This window comes from Erpetoichthys calabaricus, chromosome 16 (genome assembly GCF_900747795.2).
Source record: "Erpetoichthys calabaricus chromosome 16, fErpCal1.3, whole genome shotgun sequence".
Lineage (NCBI taxonomy): Eukaryota > Metazoa > Chordata > Cladistia > Polypteriformes > Polypteridae > Erpetoichthys > Erpetoichthys calabaricus.
The window spans coordinates 26753225-26770365 of record NC_041409.2 but is presented as its reverse complement, the minus strand read 5'-3'; the positions used below and the strand labels follow the sequence as shown (position 1 = coordinate 26770365).

Here is a 17141-nt window from a genome sequence, read left to right as displayed (position 1 = left end):
ATAAGGCCGTCCTTTCTCCTTCACAGTCAGTTCACGTGATTACGTGAGCTGTAAGGAATGAGCCTGCCAAATTTCAGCCTTCCACCTAGTTAGTTAGTGAGTCAGTCAGTCAGTCAGTCAGTCCGTCCTTCTTCCTTCCTTCGCCTTTTATTAGTATAGATTTTGTAGGTCATCTCCCATCTTGATATAGGTACTTTCAAAAAGTCTCACTTGTCTTAGTACAGTTTATATATATATATATATATATATATATATATATATATATATAATATAATATGGAAGAGTAGGTCTGTGGTACGGTTTGCATATTTGCAGCAGGAGATCCACAAAGGGAGAAAAAATTAATCACGTATCATAAAGTAGTTTTTATTCCTGAGCTTTCAACCCCTGCCAGGGGCCTTCATCAGAGAATAATGCTTAGACTTACAAGAATCAAAGGCAGTATATAGCAAAACATTACGCTGGGGGGGGTGGGGTATTTGTGGCTAAGTCAGTGTGATGGGGGGGGGGGGGTAATGAGTGTACAGTTTTATTTATTATGAACATGTTCTTCTTAAGTTTGCATATGCTGGATTTATGTCCAAGTGTCTGTTGATGGCGTTCTCATTTGATAGCCAAGATTCGGCCAGCTCTCTGCCACTTTTAGTACTGGCCTTAAATTTTACTTGTACATTGTCCCAGTTAAATGTATGTCCTGTTGATTTAGTATGCGTGTAGATCAATGAAAGCGAGTCCTTTCTTCTGACGGCGTTGCGATGTTCCTGTATACGTGTTGCTATTCTTTTTGAAGTTTGTCCTATGTATACCGCTGAGCAAGAACTGAATGGAATGCTATAAACTGCGTTTCATGTTTAATGCTAAAAACAAGAAATCGATAGCAGAAAGAGGACCGTGTACAGATTGTTCGTGGGTTTGTGTGCTATTCTGACGCCTGACTTGACCAGGATGCGTGCTGTACCTTCAGACACCTTGTGGTGATAAGGGAGTGAGTGCCAGGTGGGGTGGGGGTTCTGATTCAAGTCGATTGTTTGCTGAGTTATATATATAAACTGTACTATCTCTATTATAAAAGAAAATCTTGAAACAAGACTATTGCCAAGAGATTTTTTCAAGTCCCGCCCTCCTCTCAACCATTTTCAATCACGCCCACGGTCCTCTCACCTTTCATTGATGTCAATGCTTTTGTCAGACACAGTTCCTGCACTCTCAGCTCATAAATTTTTACCTTTTCCTCACTTTAACTCTTTCAGGGCTGATGTCGACTTTTGTCAGTATTCAGGGGTTGAAGACAGTAATCGGCTGTAAACTGCGACAAAACTCGCCCTTACATTTTAGTGCGACTCTTTGCTAGAAGGAAAGTTGCATAGCTTTTGTTGATTTAACCACGATTCCCTATGCATGCAAGAGTAGCGAAGAGCAAACAACCTCTAAAATGGCATCGACATCTGGCAAGAGACCAAACCAAATGTGCAAAGCAAAATACCCCATGGATGTTTTAGGTAATTTCGTTGAATAGGACTCTGACTTATCAAACTCAGAGTTTGATGCAAGTGATCTGGAAATGTAGATCAAAAACGAAAATGATGTACCAGCATCATCTGATTGGTCGCCAGCTGATCGTGGTGCTGAATTCTTTCATGTAGCTGATGTGCCTACAGCAGTGTTCACCTGGGAGGACCACCGCTTAGGGTTTGTACCTCTTGTCGTCATATTTCATCACACTGCGACCACCACCGCCACCCACCTGCTGTGCGAAGACAGGCAGGCAGCTGGCTCACAGTGCATTCATGCTGACTATCGAGATGTCCCTGTGCAGCCACTGCTGCCACAGATGCTGAACATGCGTCAACAGCAGCCACAGCACATAGCAACAGACGTTTTATGTTGATATACTGTATGTGTGAAACCATTGCTGGAAAAAATTATTGAGCCCTCAAAGAGTTAAGCTCCCAATAAAAGAAGACTTCTTATGTCCAATTGTCGATCGGTTACATTGCAAATTGGTTAAATGCGTATCAAATAGACTCTGCTGAAACAGTTGGTGGTGATGTTGCGGAAGATGAAAACATCAACTTACAATATCCCATAGAATATCTACAACCGTTAACACCATTTGGTCTTCCACCGGCCCGAATTACTGTAGAAAGGTGGATGTATAGGAATGTTATTGCGTAATTTATGTCTGGGTGATGGGCTGTGCAATAGGACAAGATTACTGTAGTTGTATTCAAACTTAGTTGAACAATTCTAACGTAAAATTTTAACAGATGACAAGAAAGGTAATGTAGTACATCTTTCGCGGATAACATTAGACACCAAAGGAGATCTTGATATGCCATTCGTATTAAAATGTTTCCAGTTAGAATAGCTTTTGCTATGACAATTAACAAATTACAGGGACAAACATTCGAAAAAGTTGGTTTATTTAATAGAGAGAAAGAAATGATATTCACTCACGGGCAGTTATACGTTGTGTTGTCACAATGTAAGTCCAAACACAGAATCAAAAATTCAATGTGATATTGATGAAAAGTTAATTTAAAAAGTTGTTTTTACTGAAGTTTTACCGTAAAATTGTAAGTTTGAAAAGTATTTACAAATAAATTTGAAAGCCAAACAGAATGAAAACTTATAACACAACGAATACCTCTAATGCAACATGAAACATAATTTTCTTTCCATTTATTACGTTTTACTATTTTTTAATATGGTTAATTGCTCGCTGTAATGTAAAATATTTAGTCCTATTATGCATATGTAACAATTCCCATGAAAATAACAACCTGTTTAAATTGCACATTCGCTTCCCCATATGCGAGCAGACAATCTGCGAAGAGGTCAGCACATAGCACCTGCCTGGGGGTTGGCGAGTGAAACGAGCAGGGGGCAGAGCCAATGAGATAAGAACTGGGATATCCTAGAAAAACTAATACATACACGGAGACCATTTCTGAGTACATGCAGTAATTACTTCACAAATATGTTGTATTGCTTCTGACGGTATTCTGTCTTTACATTTTTAATTACTTTTTTTAAACTGTGTTTTTTTTTTTTTTTTTTTTTTTTTTAACAGAGGGAAATATTGTGTTAGCCGTAGGTAAATCGGGTACGAGAGCAGGCATTTGGCATACACTAACCCTGCAAATAAAGGTTTGTGTAATTTCATTTTGTCATTTCTGATGCTGGATGTTTGTATTTTGCATTTTATCAGGATAACTTAATATTAAACACTTACTGCTTATTACAATATACATAAACTTGTTCACGTTTAATTGTGTTAAACCTTTTAATTTTGTGTTTTAAATATAAATGTTAATCCAATTTTTATTTTTATTTACTAGCACTTTGTTGATCTCTAGAGGAAATTTAGTTTCTTCAGCAGCAGCATAGAACATAAAACAGTGTGTGTATCACATTATGAAAAATACAAGGTGCAAAATAGTATATAAGTTCAAAACCCAGAACTATACTTACAATATAATAATTCTATTATATAGAAATATTGTCCCTGTTTTGTGTGTCTATTGGGAGGTACATAGTTTGATTTCAGCAGGCAAAAAAGAGTCCAGAAAGTGCTCCAGGGCAACACCATATGGACAGGGTGATCATCATCAGTTATGATGTCTTCTAAATTTCCCATCACCCTCTTTTCTGCTACAGCCTTCATTAATTCTAGGGTCAGTTCAGGCATACACCTGGTCTTCATGCTCTGTTGTGTTATGTAACTTGTATTCCTGGACCTTGATAATTAATTTGTGGAACATCCCCAGCATCCAGCCACAAATTTTAACGGACTTAAGTATCTCCAAAATGAAGAGCCAGCTCTGTTGCTTTTTGAAAAATAAGTCTGTTTTTGAGCTGGCCCAGTCTACTGTTCAGATCGATCTGCACTACCTTTTTCACCATTATACAAGCATACCGCATGCACTTCAGAACAGGTAATTCACCTGAAGCAAGCATGTTTGGTCCCGGCCAGTACTTTTATGAGAGAACAACCAGGAATAGCTTGCTGCTGGAAAATGTGTTGGCATGGCCAGCAGAGGGCTCTTACCCTGTGGTCTGAATGTGGATCCCAATGCCATAGTGCAGTGATGGGGTCCTTTTGTAAAGAGTTGAGTGTACCCTGACATACTGGCTAAGTTGCCCGCCACTGTCTAGTTATTCTGGCCCCCTATTCATCCCATTCCTCTAACTGGCTAACTATCTGTCACCTTTTCACCACCTAACAGCTAATGTGTGGTGCAAAATGGCTGCTGTCACATCGTCCAGGTGGTTGCTGTACATTAGTGGTGGTTGAAGTGGCTTCCCTCTCCCTATGTAAAGTGCTTTGAGTAGTGAAAAAAGCACTATATAAATGTAAAGAATTATTATTATGCTGACTGACCTCAGAGACTTTCTTTAACATCAAATTGTCACCAACAACTCCTTTTGTCTTGATAATGTGCAATTCCAGGTGGAGGTTCTTACACCACATGACCAAGTCCTCCACAACCTTTGTATAGTCATCTTCATCTCCATTGTCAATGCAGTCTACAATGCATAATTTGTGAAAACGGATTTAGGTTAAATAAACCGGATGTTGCATTTAAAATGTATTGGGTAGAGAAGGAAAAGAAACTGAGACTGAGTAGTTCCCTGGGGAGCCCTAGTGTTTCTGACCACCACCTCCAACACACAGTGCTGCAGCTTAACATCCTATCAGTTTATAGTTAGAGCAAATAGTCTGTGATCCATAGCACAATGAAAGAAGAAACTTGACTTTAAAAAGTGTACTTCATATGTGGTAGAAATCAACATATTAATTAAAGAAAGAAGCTTATCCTCTACCAGGACAAGTTTTGAAAAAAAAAATCCTTTTTAAGTCAGTAATTAGGCAGGAGAAAGCTTGTCCATCTGTATCCTTTATTTTACCCTTGCAGCACCACGCTGAACAGGGAGCATCCGTCACAGCAGTCTGTTACAGAATGGTCAAAAAAGTAAGAGTAGAGGTCTGTTTTATAAACAACTGAATTTGTCTTAACACTGCTGAATAAATGCCTACATGTAATACTCTGATTGGTTAAAATTCATGAGATGAACAACCAGCCTAAAATTAGTCTTCCTCCATTATACCGTCATTCTTCAATATCTTTTGAATTCAGCACTTATTCTGTTACAAAAACTGTATACACGCCACCTAGTAGGTCTTACTAGGCGGGTGAAAGAACATTCGATCAGCCAGTTTCTTGAACCATCCCCATGGAAGATTCTGCTTGTTTACTTGACCATTTCAGCAGTCTCTTTATCCATCCATCCATTATCCAACCCGCTATATCCTAACTACAGGGTCACGGGGGTCTGCTGGAGCCAATCAGTCTCTTTATGACATTTCTAAAAGAAATGCTTATATGTTTCATTCTGCACTGCAAACCAAAATACTTAACTAGTTACCTCACAAGAAGAAGGCTTCACACTATCACAATGATTTTCTAAAATAACATATTTACAATTGCAGCCACAAGTTTAAGTACACCTTGACTAAAAACCTTCCAACTCAAAATTCCCCAGCTTTTTTTTTTTTTTTTTGGATGAGTAAGAAAAACCTCCTCGCATCAAACTGTTTGGTAAAAATAAATATCAGTCTTCAAGAAATGTATTTATAATCATTTTCTCGTCACAGCAAAACACTCATGTAAATATGTAAATGACATGCATTGTGAAGGGTTTTCTGATATGTAAACCTTTAGACGTGTTGGGTCAGGAAGCTTTGGGACCGATTATACTGTATAAACAAAGCATGCCTCAAAATCAAATATATTTGAGATTTATTAAAAATTATTAAAAAGGTAGCATGGTGGCGCAATGTTAGCGCTGCTGCCTCACCTGGGTTCACTTCCCGGGTCCTCCCTGCGTGGAGTTTGCATGTTCTCCCAGTGTCTGCGTGGGTTTCCTCCCACAGTCCAAAGACATGCAGGTTAGGTGCATTGGCGATGCTAAATTGTCCCTAGTGTGTGTGGGTGTGTGTGCCCTGCGGTGGGCTGGCGCCCTGTCTGGGTTTGTTCTTGTCTTGCACCCTGTGTTGGCTGGGATTGGCTCCAGCAGATCCCCGTGACCCTGTAGTTAGGATATTACAGGTTAGACTCTAACTGACATTATTAAAAAGATGTCATTGTGAAGTAGTTTATTTTACTTTTCTTCTTCTTCTTCTTCCGGCTGCTCCCGTTAGGGGTTGCCACAGCAGATCATCTTCTTCCATATCTTTCTTTCCTCTGCATCTTGTTCTGTTACACCCATCACCTTCATGTCCTCTCTCGCCACATCCATAAACCTTCACTTAGGCCTTCCTCTTTTCCTCTTCTCTGGCAGCTCTATCCTTAGCACCCTTCTCTCATTATACCCAACATCTCTCCTCTGCACATGTCCAAACCAACGCAATCTCACCTCTCTGACTTTGTCTCCCAACCGTCCAACTTGAGCTGACCCTCCTAATGTCCTCATTTCTAATCTAACTCTGCTACCTCCAGCTCTGTCTGCTGCTTTCTGGTCAGTGCCACCATCTCCAACCCATATAACACAGCTGGTTTCACTACCGTCCTGTAGACCTTCCTTTTCACTCTTGCTGATACCTGTCTGTCACAAATCACTCCTGACACTCTTCTCCACCCATTCCACCCTGCCTGCACTCTCTTCTTCACCTCTCTTCCACACTCCCCATTACTCTGTACTGTTGATCCCAAGTTTTTAAACTTATCCACCTTCGCCAGCTCTATTCCCCTCATCCTCACCATTCCTCTGACCTCCCTCTCATTTACACACGAGTTCATTTTACGTTTGATCTGCAGATTTCATTGGATTTTAAAATTTTTTTTTGTGTAACTATTTTGCATTTATCCCACAGGGTTATGAAGCGTCAGGTTTTCTGAATGGATACCCACTATGGAAGAACCTACTTATCCTGGGACCAAAAAATGGCTGGGCAGCTATCGGTACAGGAACATTTGAAAAAACACAGTTTGATAACTTCCTTCTGGAAGCAGACTGAAAAAATCCAATTGCTATATTAAAATGTCATACTTAATCAGGAGTGCAAAACCAAAATGCTCTTCTAATTTTATTAGAAATTCTTAGGCAATATACTGTAAAAATTGATTATTAAATGTAATGGTTTTCTGATTATAAATCTAAGGCTTTTGAATGAAGGAGATCTGTGTAAATACTACCCCATGCCTTTAAATTTATTGCATACATTTTGAATGTGCAATTATAGGAGATTGAAAATGTGCACTTTTTCATTTTCATGTATACATTTACTGTATTTCATGTTAGTAGAAATTACATCTGTTGCTGTCTGCCATTTTATGTTATTTTTTATTATTTTAATTTATTGTGAATTATTAAGTGAACAAAATATTTAGTTTTTTATTTATTATTTATATGGAGGAAAAATTTAAAGTAAGATCATAATGTAGCAAAAACAAGTTTTTTTAAATTTTTTTTATTTACTATATGTGAGAACTACATCAGCAACTTACTCCAAGTTTAGGTCTGTTCTTTCATGCTGTCTTGATGAAATTATAACAAAAGCTGACTTTTAAAACAGGCAGTGTTCAAATACTTGAGGTACTGAATAAAGACAATTGCACTGATTCTATTCATTCCCCCAGAATTGTGAAATGCACTGAATTTTTATCATTTTTTTGTAATAAAAATTGAAATTTCAAATTTCAGAATAATCAATTACATATTGTATAAAGCCATTTCTGATTCTTAATTCATAAGCAGTGTATAAAATATAATAAAAGTTTAGAAAAGCATAAACTGAAGCATGCTGTTTATTTATATTGGTGGTTGTTATTTATTAGAAAAATTCGAAACATGGTTCAAGGTCTGATGTGGTGTTGAGTGCTTCATGTACTATAACTTGCATACTGTAAGAATTTTGTGAAGCCATTCAATAATTGCTATTATGCTTTTTAAACATTACTAAGATAAAAGTTGAAACCTATGAAGTTCAACAGAGAATACTGTAGTACTAGGGTGTTGTACCGTGTTAGCCATTATGAATGTAGAGAAAAGCCAAGCAAAATGACACCTTTTACATCTCGCCTGAAGAAGGGGCCTGAGTTGCCTCGAAAGCTTGCATATTGTAATCTTTGTAGTTAGCCAATAAAAACGGTCATTTTCTTTGGCTTTTCTCAACAGAGAATACTCTAAAACATGTAAAATATACATTTACTACTTCAACAGATGTTCAAAACTTGAATGGCTAGTATAGGAGAAAATCACCACCTACTGTATGTACTGTAACTGCAGTATTAATTATTGAACTGCCATACCATCCAGATTCTCTTTAACCTGCGGCTGCTGCAGTTACTTCCAAATGCCTGGGACCCTACATTAGAACGGGCTGGTGTGAAAATTGAATGAATACATTATTATGTTGGAAAAATTAAAAATGAATATGACAATAATAATAACAGGTTAATAGAAATGTAAAGTTCAAGTAATATGCTGATAGTAAAAAATTCCTAGGCAGAAAAGGAAACAATAAGAAGTGCTACGTGTCTGCCACGGTTAAGGGATAAAGTGTAGTAGGGCTGAACCGGTATTTTAACCCAAAAAAAATGTTACCCATAGTAAATATCCTGCCATTTATTCCAGGATAATAAACTAATAAACTTCTGAACAGACTGTACCGGAAATGCTAACGCTTGTTCTCACATTTAAGATATCAAAGTAATTTGTGTGGGATTCTCTCTGTCTCTCTATAGTATATATATATATGTGTGTATATAATATATATAATATATTTGCAGCTGGAGATCCACAAAGGGAGAAAATGACTTGCGTATCATAAAGTAGTTTTTATTCCTGATCTATCAACCCCTGCCAGGGGTCTTCATCAGAGGATAATGCTTAGACTTACAAGAATCAAGTCAGTGTGATTGGGGGGGGGGGGGGGGGGGGGGGGTTATTGGTTGTAAAGTTTTATTTATTATGAACATGTTCTTCTTAAGTTTGCATATGCTGGATTTACTGTATGTCCAAATGTCTGTTCTTGGCGTTCTCATTTGATAGCCAATTTTCGGCCAGCTCTCTGGCACTATTGGTACTGGCCTTGAATTTTACTTGTACATTGTCCCAGTTAAATGTATGTCCTGTTGATTTAGTATGCGTGTAGGTCAATGGTAGTGTGTCCTTTCTTCTGACAGCGTTGCGATTCTTCCGTCTTCCGTGGACGTCCAGGTCTTTTTGCGTTGCTGAGTTCACCAGTGCTTGCTTTTTTTCTCAGGATGTACCAAACTGTAGATTTTGCCACTCGTAATATTGTAGCAATTTCTTGGATGGGTTTTTTCTGTTTTCGCAGCTTAAGGATGGCTTCTTTCACCTGCATGGAGAGCTCCTTTGACTGCATGTTGTCTGTTCACAGCAAAATCTTCCACATGCAAGCACCACACCTCAAATCAACTCCAGGCCTTTTATCTGCTTAATTGATAATGACATAACGACGGACTTGCCCACACCTGCCCATGAAACAGCCTTTGAGTCAATTGTCCAATTACTTTTGAGCACCTGAAATTAAGGGATTGTGTTCAAAAAATGCTTTAGTTGCGTCACATTTTTATACAATCATTTTGTTCACCCCACTGAATTAAAGCTGAAAGTCTGCACTTCAACTGCATCTGAGTTGTTTAATTTAAAATTCATTGTGGTAATGTGCAGAACCAAAATTACACAAAAGGTGTCTCTGTCCAAATATTTATGGACCTAACTATATATATATATATATATATATATATATATATATATATATATGGTGGTCCAGATCTAACTATGCAACTTTTAATGCAATACAATAATTGCATAGTTACATGTGGACCAACCTATGTGTAGTAAATCTGGAATGTTTTCAGAAGGTCTCTGTTTTGTGTTTGCAACCAGGTTTTCACATTATGAAATGCTAATAATAATAATAATAATAATACATTTTATTTATTTGTAGGTGCCTTTCTAAACACTCAAGGACACCGAACAATAGATAAAACACACATTATAAACAAAATTTAAAATCAAACAGAGCAATTGTAGTCAAAGAGAGAAAGCAGTCTTAAACAGATGAGTTTTAAGTTTAGATTTGAAAAGTGAAAATGATTCAATATTTCTAAGCTCAGATGGTAGCGAGTTCCAGAGCTGGGGAGCAGAGCAGCTGAATGCTGTGCCCTCCCATGGTGGTAAGACGGACGAAGGGGACAGTCAAGTGGATGGAGGAAGAGGATCTAAGGGTGCAGGAGGGAATGGCAACATGGAGGAGGTCAGACAGATATGGAGGGGTGAGGTTGTGGAGAGCCTTAAAAGTTAACAGAAGAATTTTGAATTGAATGCAGAACTTAACTGGAAGCCAGTGAAGCTGCTGCAAGACGGGAGTGATATGGTGACTAGAGGGGGTTCAAATAATGATGCGGGCGGGCAGCTGAATTCTGGACCAGTTGAAGCTTATAAAGAGATTTTTTTTCTGCAGACGAGAAGTGAGAAGGCTATGAACAAGGATAGCAGTGGTGTGGGGCGAATACGATTAAAGTTACGCAGACCGGGAGATGTTATTGATGTGGGACTGAAAGGATAAAGTACTGTCAAGGATGACACCCAGCATCTTAACATGGGGAAGGGGAGACAGAGGAATTATCAATAACAAAGGAAAAATGATCAGTTTTGGATAATGTTGATTTTGTACCAAGGAGGAGAACCTCAGTTTTGTCACTTGTTATTTAATTTAAGAAAATTTGAAGAAAAAGGTTTGCTAGTGAGATAGAGCTGGGGGTCATCTGCATGACAGTGGAAGATAATGTTATATTTACAGATGATATTACCAAGGGGGAGGAGGTCAATAATGAAAAGGAGGGGTCCCAGGACAGAGCCCACCTGAAGTAACAGCGGTGGGTTGGGATGTGAAAGTTTTAAGTTCTAACTAATGGGGGTCTTTCTGAACTAGCCATATTCGGCTCCAGCATTGTTTCTAAAAAGTAGTGATCCACTTTGTCTTAGGAATGATGCAAAAACATGAATGTTTGTAAATAGAAAGTGAACTACGGAAGCACATGTATTTATAATTTGTGCATGGACATCTTGTACAATGAAATAAAGTGTTGATAACACAGATTAAAACGTGGAAGTTACTACCTTAAAAACTTGTGGGGGTGATTGCCATGCTTGCTAAGCCAATCTGAGATATGAAAGAAGCAATGTTTGGTCCCATAAATACTTAATTATAATTCAATTAATTTTGCTAATAATTGTTTGGACTTATCTGACAACAGTTGTCCTTATAAGTATATCAAAACTCTGGTGCTCTACACAGTGACTCCTATGAAATGTGACGGTGGTAGAAGCTCCATCATGTTCAAAAGATTTACCCAGCTAATTCTCTTTTCACTCTGTACTCATAATTCTGTGGTCTCTCTGTTTGCCGTGTGCTGTAAAATAGTTTGAATTTGTTTCTGCTGACAGTATTTAAAAGAAAAACGTAGCAGGCTCCGCAAATATGTCATTCTGGAAGAGCTTGCTTCAAAGTACTTTTTGGTCTTAAAAAGTCAAACGTGGCTTTGCACTGTGAAGCTTGTATGAATTAGTGTCCTCAGTTGGAATTCTAATATCATGATAGCTGAAATCCTATAACAAAATTGGCTCTGAAAATCTGTTGTGCAAAAATGCACGTTGCCGAGTCCATCACTTATTGTGAGTGACACTTCCACATGCAAAATTGTGTTCAGTTGTGCATGTTCATAATTTTTGATACACTTCGGCTTAACATGATCATCTATACCACATGATAAGAAACGGGGAAAATAAAAACTACTTCATGCATTTACTGGAGCAGAGTGTACGGCTATACTGTAATTATTAGAGTGTGTGAGCAGAGCCAGAACTTTAAAATGCGCTCAGTTTAGCAGCAAGCCAAACTCCAAACCGCCACAAAGGCAAGATCTGTTATCTGCTTCTGTCGGAGTAACATTTGATCAAAAACTCTTACACCTTTCAACAACCTATGAATGTTACTGTGTTGAACTCCTGTCTCGGTTACGCAGCAAGTCTGCGGCACTGGTATACATGCCGACCCCGTCCAGTCCCCCCAATGAATAGACAATACGTGATACAAATGGACTGAGGCAAACCTCGGGTATAAGCCTTGACCAAAAAAATCCTTATTATTTTCAATTGCATAATTTATAAGGAACCACAGCACCCTGAAATGGAGTAATTGGGTTTAAGATTTGTACGTTATGTTCAATTATAACGGGAGGATTCCTAACACCCTTTTGTCTACATCGGTAGTTATACTAGATGGAATATAATTTAATGCTATTATACTGGTATCAATCGCAAAGTATAAATGCTTTGGTTTAAACACAAGTTGCTAGTTTATTATATTATTAAGGACCTCTATTAAGAATTAACCTCATTCATGCACTGAATCCATACATATTCAGAAATGTCAAATATTTCTTTAAATACGCAAAAAACATATGTCATTTATACATTCTTTGCATGATAAATGTATTAATTATTTTTACAAGTTTCACGTTAGTAAAAAAGCACTTGTAATTAAACAACCGACACACTACTCTCTCTCTCTGTTGTTTATCTTTTTCTCCCGGTCGCGTTAACGGAAGTTGCTGGGAAGAAAAACGTCACATCCTGGATACGATTGTTTGTGTAGCGACCGTCGCGGACGCGAGAGTCTGGCACCATGGACGACGAAGTTGAAGTGATCCGCAGTAAAAGAGTGTTTTTGAACCACGTTGACACTTACACCGCTAGAAACATCGGGAAAGTAAGAGGAAAAAAAAATCCGTTTTGTGTGTTTATCTAATAAATAAAACGTAGTCACCATCTTAGAGTCACAGTGCTACAAAGTTTAGCGGAACTGTACTATATAGCTTTACCGCATCATGACACCGCTACTTCTTCATATTTAAGTCACCAATCTAAGATATACAGTACATCAAATCACGTAATAGTTTTCGTGTTCACCGTGTCATCAGTTATAACTTTTATTTCTTGTAGTATCTCTCAAAATGTGTCGTTGGAGCGTCTATGGAAGAGCCTGCCGAAGAGGAGGAGGAAGAAGAAGAGGGCTCCGCAGCAGAGGCACATACTGGCAAACCGAAAGAAGGCACTTTTCAGATTGTCGGCACTTTGTCCAAACAAGGAGAAAAGTCCGGGTTTGCAATGGAGGAATACACAGTAAGTTTAAAAAAAACGATGCCTTTTGGTCTAAATCGCACACAGCGACGTATGTATCTGCAAGAGTCACATCTACGTGCCGGCTGCATTCGCTCACCATTTATTAACTTTGAAACTGTCATTGTATTTTAACTGAACAGAATCTCCAAAATATAATATATATTATATAGTATGCATTGGCTCCAGCAGACCCCCGTGACCCTGTGTTCGGATTTAGCGGGTTGGAAAATGGATGGATGGATGGATAGTATGCCATCCGTGGATCATAGCTTCCTTTTAATTTCCACTAAAAATCAAACATCTACAAGCTTCCGAGTCCGTGTAGGCTACTTTTTGGTATTTGAAATTTCATTTTAGATGCAAAAACGAAAAAAATGAAAATGAAAGGCATTTTCAGATTTTGATTTTTGATTAAAGAATAAAATGAGGGAAAATAAGGTATTTTTTAATTCTATGGTAAGAAATAGCAGTCATAAACTTAAAATTACACATACTTTTCTGGATTTATTTGTGATTCGAATAATGAAAGGTGTAATAGCTCAAAAACAACAAAACAGACGCATTTTCGTCTTCTCAAATCGGAGGTACTTCCCCTTCTGCGCGATTTTTGCCGACACGTGCGAATAGCCCTCCTCACAACACTTCGATCGACGGCCTTGAAGTTACACTGGCATCAGCAGACCATTACGGGAGGACATGACAGGATAAGTGTAACACATGTTAAGAAGACAATTAACTTTCTGTAAATCACATTGCTCTCCTAACATGTGCTACACTTGGGCACGCTGTTAATACTCGAAACATTTACTAATGTGCTGTCACCGTCCTGCTCCACTGATAGACTGAGAAGATCGTTCCTCCCCCAAACTATGCGACTCTTCAATTCCACCCGGTGGCTGGGGGGGTTTGGGGGGGGGGGTAAACATTAACATTATACAAAGATATTGTTTGTTTTTTTACCTGCATTGTTATCAATCTTTAATTTAATATTGTTTTTTGTATCAGTAAGGTGCTGCTGGAGTATGTGAATTTCCCCTTGGGATTAATAAAGTATCTATCTATCTATCTATCTATCTATCTATCTATCTATCTATCTATCTATCTATCTATCTATCTATCTATCTATCTATCTATCTATCTATCTATCTATCTATCTATCTATCTATCTAATTAGCTAGTAACTAGTAGCCGGTAAAAGTCAATGAGCAACCATTCACACATTGACACACATTCAAAATGCTAGCACTATAAAAATTGCAAGACTTAGTGTTAGTAAATGAAATCACCAAATGTTAGCCGTTTCACAGTAAGTAACAACCATAACGTTCATAAAAGAATTGCTACATCAATGAAGCAAAGTTTGCAAAGCTTATATTTTTACCTGAAAGATGCGACTCAGTTTTTCTGCAGTCATGTCCTCGTCCCGGAGTGTCACTCTTTTACTGTTCCAAAAAACAACACAATGGTCCGTCCTCTGCTGATGCCGTGCAGTGTAACTTCAGGGCCGTCGATCGATGTGTTGTGAGGAGGAGGGCTGTTCGCGCGTGTCGTCAAAAATCGCGCAGAACAATACCTCCGGTTTGAGACGACGAAAATGCGTCTGTTTTTTTGTTTTTGAGCTATTACAACTTTCATTATTTGAATCACAAATTAATCCACAAAAGTATGTGTAATTTAAGTTTATGACTGCTATTTGTTACCGCAGAATTAAAAAATACCTTGTTTTCCCTCATTTTATTCTTTAATCAAAAATCAAAATCTGAAAATTCCTTTCATTTTCATTTTTTCGTTTTTGCTTCTAGTACAGGGTGGTCCAGATCTAACTATGCAACTTTTAATGCAATGCAGTGCAATAATTGCATAGTTAGATCTGGACCACCCTATACAATGATTTGTTTTCTCAAAATTTTTTTGTTAATATTTTGATGCCCAAATGCAATGCCTTATGTTTTGAGGAACAGAATACTAATCCTAGATTTGTAATCATTACTGCAATTTGCACCTTCATTCCCAGAACAATTTCTGTAGATTTTTATGATTATGTTTGCATTTAATTTAAAGCTGAGCTGAAACATTGATATTGCAGGCATACTGATCAGACAGAATATCTTTATACCTTTACACCAACTGCAATATGCCTGCATAATGCCTCACTGTGATTTTGACTGCCAATAAAGTAAATAAAGCTCTCTATCTATCTATCTATCTATCTATCTATCTATCTATCTATCTATCTATCTATCTATCTATCTATCTATCTATCTATCTATCTATCTATCTATCTATCTATCTATCTATCTATAATTAATACATTCACAAATTGTGTCTATTTCTTTTCTCAGGTTTCAAATCGAGAAGAACTCCTTTTACTGCTTATGGAATGTGATATTATCATTTATAACATAGCTGAACGTGCTGATCAAATTGAGGAGGCCTCTTGGGCTGTTTCAGGTTTGCGCTCCTTTTCATTTTGGGTAGCATGTACACAATGCATTGAGAGATGTTATTCCCCATACCATTAAGTTCACAAGGCCCCAGTGAAAGTGGGACTGGGTGCTGCATTTGATGTATACACGGGTACATAAAGAAATGTTATGTTTAGTACCCATACTGCCTCCACTTTCAGTAACCAAATTCTCAATTGGAAGAGACAATCAGATCAATTCCAGGAGAGAATCTGATTTCATTGAAATATTTTTTCTTATATAATTATCACTGAAAATGTCACATCACCAATAAAGCATATACAGTACATATAATTCTAAAATACATTTTACCAAAAACGAGTGATACAAAATACTTATACGGAGTAAAAGAGCAGAGAATAGCAGGAAGTAAAACAATAAACGTGGGGGTACACTGAAGAAAATGAAGCCTCTGGTGCAGCTAAGCAGCGATGTTTTTTTAATATGAGAGTTTATAACAACAGTTTGAAAAAGGACAATGAAAATGAAAACCATTTTATAAAAGGTCCTTACTATATAAAATGCTTCTACTAGAATATAAATTCACATGTGAGTTTCCAATATTGATAGTTGAGCAAAATAGGTTATTATAGACATTTGATTAAAATGGTGGGCGCACTTATTTACATTTTTAAAAGTAGTGTTAAAAAATGTTTTTCATTACATTATAAAGGCTACCAACTGCTATTTTTAAAGGAGACCTTATACCAAAAGAGTCATTTATAATCATTTTAATCCTTGTCTATCTGCCATTCCAGTTTTTGCTCTTGAATCCATATTGACATTTTGTGCAACAAATTTTAGTGTATGATCTCTAATACAGGGGGTCCTCAGGTTACGACACAGTTCTGTTCCTACAACAGTGATGTAACCCAAATTTTGGTGTAAGCCGAAACACACCGTAGCCTAAGTCACTTACCTATCCTAACACATTTGCAAAATAATAATCTAGAACATAAAAACACAACTAAGCCACAGAAAAAGGAAAAGGACATACATGTACTGTACTGTACACCGTACTGTAGTAACAGAAAAAATGAGTGTAAAAAAAAAAAATCCTTACCTTTATTCCTTCTCACATCTCAAGTTTTTATGGGAGGGAGTGTTGTAAACTCGAAACGTCGTATGTCGAGACGTTGTAACTCGAGGACCCCTGTAATACCAGGTATTTCAGATATTATATGTGCATCAAGCATGGGGGCAAGAAAAATATTTTTAGCTTTTTTAATAAATATTTCCTAAGAGAAAATATGATATAAAGTCATTTGTAAAATGATTAGGTTGGAGCAGTGGTTACTATTGCTGCCTCGCTGCTTCAAGAACTTGTGCTTGATTCCCAAATATACACTCTTAAAAATAACGTGGTTCTTCTGAGTGCTGCCAGAGGGGAGATATTGTTGGTTCCTCAAAGAGTCAGACACATGAAGGCTCTGGAAAAAAAATACTTAGATCTGT

The 17141-nt window shown here is 37.5% G+C and overlaps 2 protein-coding genes across 2 annotated transcripts in view; both read left to right on the top strand.

Moving 5' to 3' along the window:
- The window catches only part of galcb (galactosylceramidase b), a 53526-nt gene extending 45733 nt beyond the window's left edge, over positions 1-7793 (top strand). The window contains exons 16-17 of the mRNA XM_051919809.1: positions 3074-3150; positions 6878-7793. Coding sequence (XP_051775769.1) covers positions 3074-3150; positions 6878-7021 — 221 coding nt within the window. The 3' untranslated portion in view covers positions 7022-7793. The remainder of the gene's footprint in view (positions 1-3073; positions 3151-6877) is intronic.
- A 4885-nt stretch (positions 7794-12678) lies between these two features.
- Positions 12679-17141, top strand: part of ak7b (adenylate kinase 7b) — a 28214-nt gene continuing 23751 nt past the window's right edge. Inside the window, exons 1-3 of the mRNA XM_028821983.2 lie at positions 12679-12808; positions 13042-13221; positions 15564-15672. Of these exons, the coding sequence (XP_028677816.1) occupies positions 12725-12808; positions 13042-13221; positions 15564-15672 (373 nt within the window). The 5' untranslated portion in view covers positions 12679-12724. The remainder of the gene's footprint in view (positions 12809-13041; positions 13222-15563; positions 15673-17141) is intronic.